This window comes from Phalaenopsis equestris, unplaced genomic scaffold, assembly GCF_001263595.1.
Source record: "Phalaenopsis equestris unplaced genomic scaffold, ASM126359v1 Scaffold000002, whole genome shotgun sequence".
NCBI lineage: Eukaryota > Viridiplantae > Streptophyta > Magnoliopsida > Asparagales > Orchidaceae > Phalaenopsis > Phalaenopsis equestris.
Genome location: NW_018164444.1, coordinates 10,009,930 through 10,017,346, shown reverse-complemented (window position 1 = coordinate 10,017,346; position 7,417 = coordinate 10,009,930). Strand labels below are relative to the sequence as shown.

General features: G+C 31.9%; 2 protein-coding genes across 9 annotated transcripts in view; one reads left to right on the top strand and one right to left on the bottom strand.

The window, feature by feature from the left end:
• Nucleotides 1–339, top strand: part of LOC110028048 (glucan endo-1,3-beta-glucosidase 7-like) — a 1,632-nt gene extending 1,293 nt beyond the window's left edge. Inside the window, exon 3 of the mRNA XM_020729790.1 lies at nucleotides 319–339. Coding sequence (XP_020585449.1) covers nucleotides 319–339 — 21 coding nt within the window. The remainder of the gene's footprint in view (nucleotides 1–318) is intronic.
• Nucleotides 340–2,487: 2,148 nt separating this feature from the next.
• Nucleotides 2,488–7,417, bottom strand: part of LOC110026459 (DNA polymerase I) — a 21,780-nt gene continuing 16,850 nt past the window's right edge. For 4 of the 8 annotated variants that reach the window (XM_020727404.1, XM_020727428.1, XM_020727436.1 and 1 more), the window contains 6 exons: nucleotides 5,790–5,899; nucleotides 4,065–4,115; nucleotides 3,540–3,598; nucleotides 3,366–3,410; nucleotides 3,133–3,207; nucleotides 2,488–2,728 (listed from right to left, as the gene is read on the bottom strand). In XM_020727404.1, the coding sequence (XP_020583063.1) occupies nucleotides 2,612–2,728; nucleotides 3,133–3,207; nucleotides 3,366–3,410; nucleotides 3,540–3,598; nucleotides 4,065–4,115; nucleotides 5,790–5,899 (457 nt within the window). In that variant the 3' untranslated portion in view covers nucleotides 2,488–2,611. Of the gene's footprint in view, nucleotides 2,729–3,132; nucleotides 3,208–3,365; nucleotides 3,411–3,507; nucleotides 3,599–4,064; nucleotides 4,116–4,506; nucleotides 5,302–5,789; nucleotides 5,900–7,417 lie in introns of those variants that run through there. The other 4 variants (XR_002294209.1, XM_020727419.1, XM_020727452.1 and 1 more) reach the window with 4 other exon arrangements.

Sequence of the window (7,417 nt, the reverse complement as noted above, 5' to 3'; positions counted from 1 at the left end):
TGGATTGTGGCTGCTACGGCGCCAGCGGAGGTATGGGTGGCGGGAAGAGGGGGGGCGGCGTGCGGGCAGACGGTAGTGCAGAATGTGCCGGGGAACTTAAACGAGAATAATGCGGGGACGGGGCGGCGGGGGAAGGACACGTGTTGGTTGGTGAGTATGTCGGGTTTCTTGTTCTACGCGGCTTTGTTGGTGCTGGTGGGGAGATGAGGTAGTGTTTATGTGTGAGAAAGAAGTGATGTAAAATAATGTATGTTTGATTTATAAAGTTTGATCGATGTATATTTGCCATTGTTTCTCTCTAAGTTATGTTTCTTTTAGAAAAGCTATTTGGTTTTATGATCTATTGAATTTTGGTGTTTTTTTTTTTTATATAATTTTCTGTCTGTTTTGTGTTTCAGATCCCATCATTTTTTGTTAATTTTTTAAAAAAATTGTGGTGAAAAGTTAATTTTTATGCCTGATTTGTTAAAATTGGATAACTCTGAGAAAATTATTATCTAATTTTATGATGAAAAAAATATATATTTACAATTTCTGACAATGATTCTTAAACAATATATTTCTCCATAACAATTTTAAATATTTAGGTACGTAAGATGCACGCAGAATTGGGAGGGTTAAGTAGGTTATTCAAAAGTTAATAGGGGTTATATCCGTGTTATTGAAGGTATAATCTCACTACAACCTCATAATAACTTGCAATTAACCTACAAATATATAAAGTAACCTATAAATATATGAAAACAAAACCGTGAAATTTATTTGTAGGTTATAGTGAGGTTATACCCCAATAACATTGATATAATCCCCAAATACCCTTTGAATAACACTCAATTCTGAGTGCATATTCCGTTCCTAAATATTTCTCCTAAATATGAGAATAACTAATCCGAATTAGTGTGATTTCATAATTAATGATGATTATAAAAATAAATTACTCGTAAAATTTAAAATTTAACTTATTTATCATAAAAAAAAAATGAGGGCTGAATAATTTCGTACATTAATTTTCAAAGATGCAACATTACAGGTTTCTAAAATGCACAACAAAGTTGATTATTGGAAGACATTCTTATCATTTATTGTGTCCCGCAAGTCTATTAAATTTGATTGAAACGTACAAATCATCGCATCCTCCGACCTGGCTGATCATCTTAACCTTTTTTCTACAATAATTTAATCATAATAATTTTATTCCAAAAATACCATATAAATTTAATTATGATTTATTATGCTCAAAATAAAACTAAAAATAAATTCTAGTGTTGAAAATTAAAACTAATGAATTTTAAATACATTAAAGGGAGATTTACAATACCTAATATCACCCATATAAATGCATGAAAAAGTGTATTTCGCTTCTGATTTAGGTTAATAATAGTGGTATTTATATGCACGTATGTAAAATCATATGAATTTTGTGGTAAGTACGTAAATGCCTCATAAATTTTTGTAATTATAATTCGAGGTATAAACGAACCGAACACGAATGAACAAAACTAGTGTTCATTTTCGGTTCGTTTGAAATTTAATTTATTTGAAATAAGCTCGTGTTCGAAGCTTTGTGTGTGGACTTTTTTTTTTTTTTTTTTTTAAGAGAGGGGGGGGCAAACCGGGAGCCGTTCACGTACGAAGACCTAGTTTGACATCCCTAATATTAATATATATAAATAATATATTATATTAATTATATGACTTATATCATATAAATATATAATATATTATAGTATATTAATATATTATTTATATTAATTTATTATATATTATAATTTATAAATTTAAAATATAAAAAAAAATTTATAAATAATTATTTTAAATTATTTTATATTTTGAACAATAACGAGTCGAACACAAACAAACGCATCACTATTCGTGTTTAGTTAATTTAACTAACCGAAAGAAAAAAATGTGTTCACGTTCGCCTCGTTTTCTTATCAAACGAATCGAACACGAACTCATTGACGAACCAAACACGAACTGTTCGCGAACAACGAGTTTTTTTTGACAGTCCTAATTACAAGCAGCCAAATATGAAATATTTATTTATTAATGTCTTAAAATTTAATTTAATAAATTTGGAATCAATTCTATCTAATTTTTTATATCAAGGAATCGTAGATTACCAAAAATCACTTCCACACTTGTTAATGATATGACAGCGTAGCGTTTCCGTTCTTTACAAAACGCTTCATTGAATTTTTAAGAAAATAATAATAATTAAAAAAAAAAAAAGTTTATATACATACAAAAATTTAAATATATTTTAACAAAATAAAATAAAAATTAATATATAATTCATCGTAAGAAGAACGCTGTTATCTTTTGAATGATAAGACTATAAAAAAACAAAGGTACAATTACATGCATACAAGTCAATTCATATATATTTACATAACTAGCACCTAAACATTTTTTTTTTTTTTTACATTTATACCACCCAAATCTTTCCTATCACAACAAAAATATCATCATCTAACTTTCAAAAAGAGAAATAAACACATTCAAGTATAGGGAAGGTGACATGTATCTAAGAAAAATTGAAGTTGTAGGTGTTAGATATGTAAATACATAAGAATTGAGTGGTTTGAATGCAGATCTACCATAAAAATCATCATAATTTGAGTTTGTTCCATAAATAAGTGGCTCTTCTTAAAATGGAATCTGCAGAGGAACCTTCTGCATATGCCCCAATTGCTCGCAACAGACTCGCTAATTTTTCTCCATTATCCTGACAAAAATGGTGAAATATCAAAATAATTTCAAGGAAAAAAAAAACAACTTAGAGAAATATTGATCTGAATTTTGGCTCAGATTGAAATAAACGAGCTGAGCTACGAGCCAAAATTTGGATTGAAATTTTTTCGAGCTGAGCCTAGTTCAACTTGAAACCATGTCATTAATTGCCCAAGTGATGTTAGCATTGTGAATTTAGCAAAGTTTTAGCAAATTAAGCTTGAAGGTTATAAATCGCTCGAAAATTGATTCGAGTTTTGGCTCGGATCGAAATAAACAACCCGTACTACGAGCCAAAATTTTGGATCGAATTTTTTTCGAGCCAATTTTGAGCCGACCACAACTCAGCTCGAAATCAGATCGTTAACCACCCTAACAGGTACATAAATACGTACATACCTCTGGTTTGCGAAACGCAAAATCAGGCACTTTAAAAGGAACCATGTAAGAAGGAAGATCAGATCTTAATGTGGCCTACAAAGTTTAAAGGCACCAAAAAATATTCAATAAAGACCCTATTGGGAATAAGGCAATGGAGCAAAGATTAATAGATATTTCTAATTTTCACAGAACATCCCAATCAGTTTCCAAATATAAATAATGAAAAACAAAGAAGCTAAAGACATTATCACCAAATTCTTGCACAATAAAGCCTGATCAGGATTCTGCATGAGAGCCTGTAAAAAACAACATATTCATACTCAATTAAAAGCCCAAAACTATGTAATATCATACTAAGAAAAGGTAAGTAACAACTCGAAAAAATTTCATTACATCGAAAACGATGATGAGATGGACTGACAAACCTTTCTGATGCGTTCGTCCTCAACTTCATCAACACACTGAAGCAAGTTCTCTAAAGAGCCTGATAAAGAAGCAGCAGAATAATAACCAGAGTTAAAGTAGTGATATTTTTTTGATGTCATATGAAAGATCTGGGTGCAATGAATGTAAAAATTAGAGGTTACTACTACCTTTAAATGCACATGCAGACATATACTTGTAAACATGGGTGAGGAACTATCATTCAATTAATGTTTCATTATTTTGCTACCTTTGTTGCTACTTAACAACCAATACATGCACACAAAACACAAATCATATCAACGCCGCATTATACTATAATTATTTCAAATTCAGCTTGATATTTAATATTTACAATAGAGAAGAGAGGCAATAATAGTCAACAAATATTTATATAGATCAAAAGCATAATCATTCATAAAATGCAGAAATGAGGAAATGGAGGTGCCACTGACCATTTTATCTTTAAATTAAACTAACCACACTAACAAAAATTAGATCTTGGCATGTAGAGAAAATGATCATACCGAACTTGGTGATTAGTTTTACAGCATTAACATCTCCTATGCCCTCAATTCCTGCATCAGACAGCACATTAACAATTTTTAAACTTCAAAATCAATTAGCAGTAATGCTGAAATTCAGAGTTGAAATTAGATAAAATTCATTTTTTTAAAGTAGAGATTAAGACCTGGTTCTTATTATATATTTCCAAGCAACTTCTATAAAGCTTTTTAAGAGAAAATAATTAGACAGAAAAACATTACTTAACATACTAAACTGCTAGAGGTTACAGATTTCCAGTGAATCAAATACTATCAAGTAGAACTAACTTTTTAAGATAGATAAAAGATAAATCAACCAACTTATTATAACTTCTCTAAAGCTAGTAACTTGAAGGAATTCTGTAGAAACCGAAAGATATGGACAATCAGCTAAGAAAAAAAGCCATAATCCCAGTGTGTCAGACAATAATGCCAGCATGCAAATCATTAACTATGTGACCAGAAAAAACCTATAAATAGTACATCACATGGAAAATAGAACAAGGATTTTGAAGAAAGAAGACAAGGTTCTAATATGAGTTCACCAAGTGCTGTGCCATTCTCCACCAAAATACAGAAGAATTGGCCAGTTGACAACACTATACCCTATGAACTTCATAAATAACCAACAAAGAGCATCTACGGACTCTCAAGTCTCAAGCCATAAAATCTTCATCAGGTGTTGCTTTTTAAGATCTCCCTATCTTGCCTTGGGCTCCCTAGTTTTGCCTAGTAAAGCAAAAGATTATTTGGTAAAATTTCTCCTAAGATTGTTGCTAAAGTGTTGCGAGAACTGAAACAGCTTGAAAAAAAAATGTTGTGGACTAAAGTAAATAGGTTACAAGACCAGAATGTACATTATAGCAAGGCACACGAAAAAAAAAGCATTAACAAAAACATGATATTGTCGTCTTGAGTCTTAGGGTTGGTGGGAGAGATTTCCTACCTCTCAAATTGTAGGATTTGCGTGAGATTCTCCCTCAAATTGTATGTGCTTATCTTTGTATTTATCTCAAGTGTTTGATGTTCTCGTGATAAAATACTATTTACCATAATTTCTGCCACGAATCATATCACGTTTAAGAAAATCGCTATTTCCAATATTACTTTTTGCAATGACAACCTGGCCATGAGTTCAAGAATCCAGTGGGACTTTAGGTTTGAAAAGTTGGATCGCAGACCACTGCCCTACAGATTAACAAACGTTTATTTCCATTTCCTGCCATTGAAAGCAAATTTTAAAACAAAAGTATAACCAAAAGAGCCATCTAATATTTAACTGAATGATTTATGGATTTCATCCTTTCCATAGTAATGTAGATGGCATTGAAAGGAACACGTACACAACACACACACACACACTTATATAGATATATATAGATAGAGAAAAAGAGAGAGAATAAATATATATATATATATAGAGAGAGAGAGAGAGAGAAAGAGAGAGAGAGAGAGAGAGAGAGAGAGAGAGAGATAATGAAATAAAAAAACACCACTATACAGTAATTTTCAAGAGTTGTTAAAATAAAGATATGGGAAATCCGAGAAAATAAAATTTCCTGAACTCGAGAAGCATGGTAACCAGACCCTGCTCCATGAAGCTTAAAAAAATATAAGAGTAAAGGAAAACCAAAACAATAATATCAATTAACAGTTACCCTAGTTTCATTCCACTATTTCAAGGTAAGAGTGCTCCGCATATTGTACCTGGAATGTTATCAGACTTGTCGCCAGCAAGTGAAATGACATCAACAAATTGAGATGGATTAAGAGTACCATATTTTTCAGCGAATTCTTCTAATCCAAAGGAAACCATCCTACATAAAAAGTATATATCACAAGCAAAATCATGGAATTGAAAACGCTCATTGAAATAGAATATATGTTTAATTTTACTTTTAGAAATCAATGCAATGCAGTATAGTGTGTATTGAGTTCCTTGATGATTACAGCAGCAAAGGATTGCCGAAAAAGCTAAGCTATATATTCAAACATTTTCTCGCGCTTAGACCCAGTCTTAGCGATCAAAAAACCTAACTGAAACTACCGTTGACTTCAATGAAAAAATTGAGGTTTTAAATTACATTATTTCAGACTAAAAGCACAAATTCTTTGCCTAAATGTAAATTAGTGTTGCTTTGAGGATAGCATAGCTTGGAGCCCCCGGTTCAAGTTCCTTAATAAAAACTTGGAAGAGCAATATCCTAAGAGGAAATGTTGAAATTAACTCCCACAATTCCATCAATCATATTCAACGTGAAATTATGTTGTTTGGTACATATAGTTCTACTTTTTATCTTCTCTTTTTGGGAAATGGATTAATCTTCAAGTAGACAAATGGAAGGTTTTGGATGACAAGGTATAAGGAATTGCCATTACAAATACAGGCTATCCAGATTTGCACATTAACAGGCATAAACATACAATTGATCATATCATGATAATCAAAGATCGAAATCTAGCATCAAGTAAAAGTTTTCAGTGCTTCGTGTAAAGCAATAACGATGATAAAATGACTGGAAGATCAAAATTAGGGCGATGTTTGGTAGAGGGCTTCTCTGACAAATCTTTTAAAAAGCAAAGTTTATGAAATCTTAAGAAAATCTAGCTTTATGATATTGATTTGAGTCTTCGCCCACTCAGGCTGATAAGCTCACGGAAGAGCAGCAATAGAAGAGCAATAGAAGCATGGCAAAAGTAAAAAATATGAAATTCAAAATAACTTTCTTTCGAAGAAAAGTGGTATCTATCATTTCAAAAAGGCCAAAAATATACAAAGATCATATGAGCATGAAACAAAGAACACGGGAATGCTCAAATACATGCATGCAACCTTGCCTATGATTTCAAAAACAATGGCCCTATTTGGCAATGTTGTATACTGATTGTGCTATGCTATACAGTATAGTGCTGTGCTGTCAAATTAAAAAAATGATTGTTTGGTAAAAGCGTGTCGGCGCTTAAAAGAAAGGGGGAAGAGAGTTTGAATGTTTAAATGTTTGGGGGTCGCCCGTAAGAAGCTGTCGGTCGCCGGAATCGAAATCCCGTTGCCCGCTTCGGAAGGACTTTTTAATTTACATATATATATATATATAATTTTAGAAAAATATGAAATCAAACTGACCTCATATTTTTCATAGTTTAAATGAAAGAGCACTCAACCTCAAATCCTGTATCTACCCCGAGGGATAAACACAAGACTTGAGGGTGAGGCTCGATCAAATAAACTAAGAAAGATATGACATCCGTTTGGGTCTGCGAAACCGTTTTATTTGCCGACAAGTTCCCCTATTTAATACAAAAAATTAAATAGGGTTTATTTTAAGCTGGGTTCG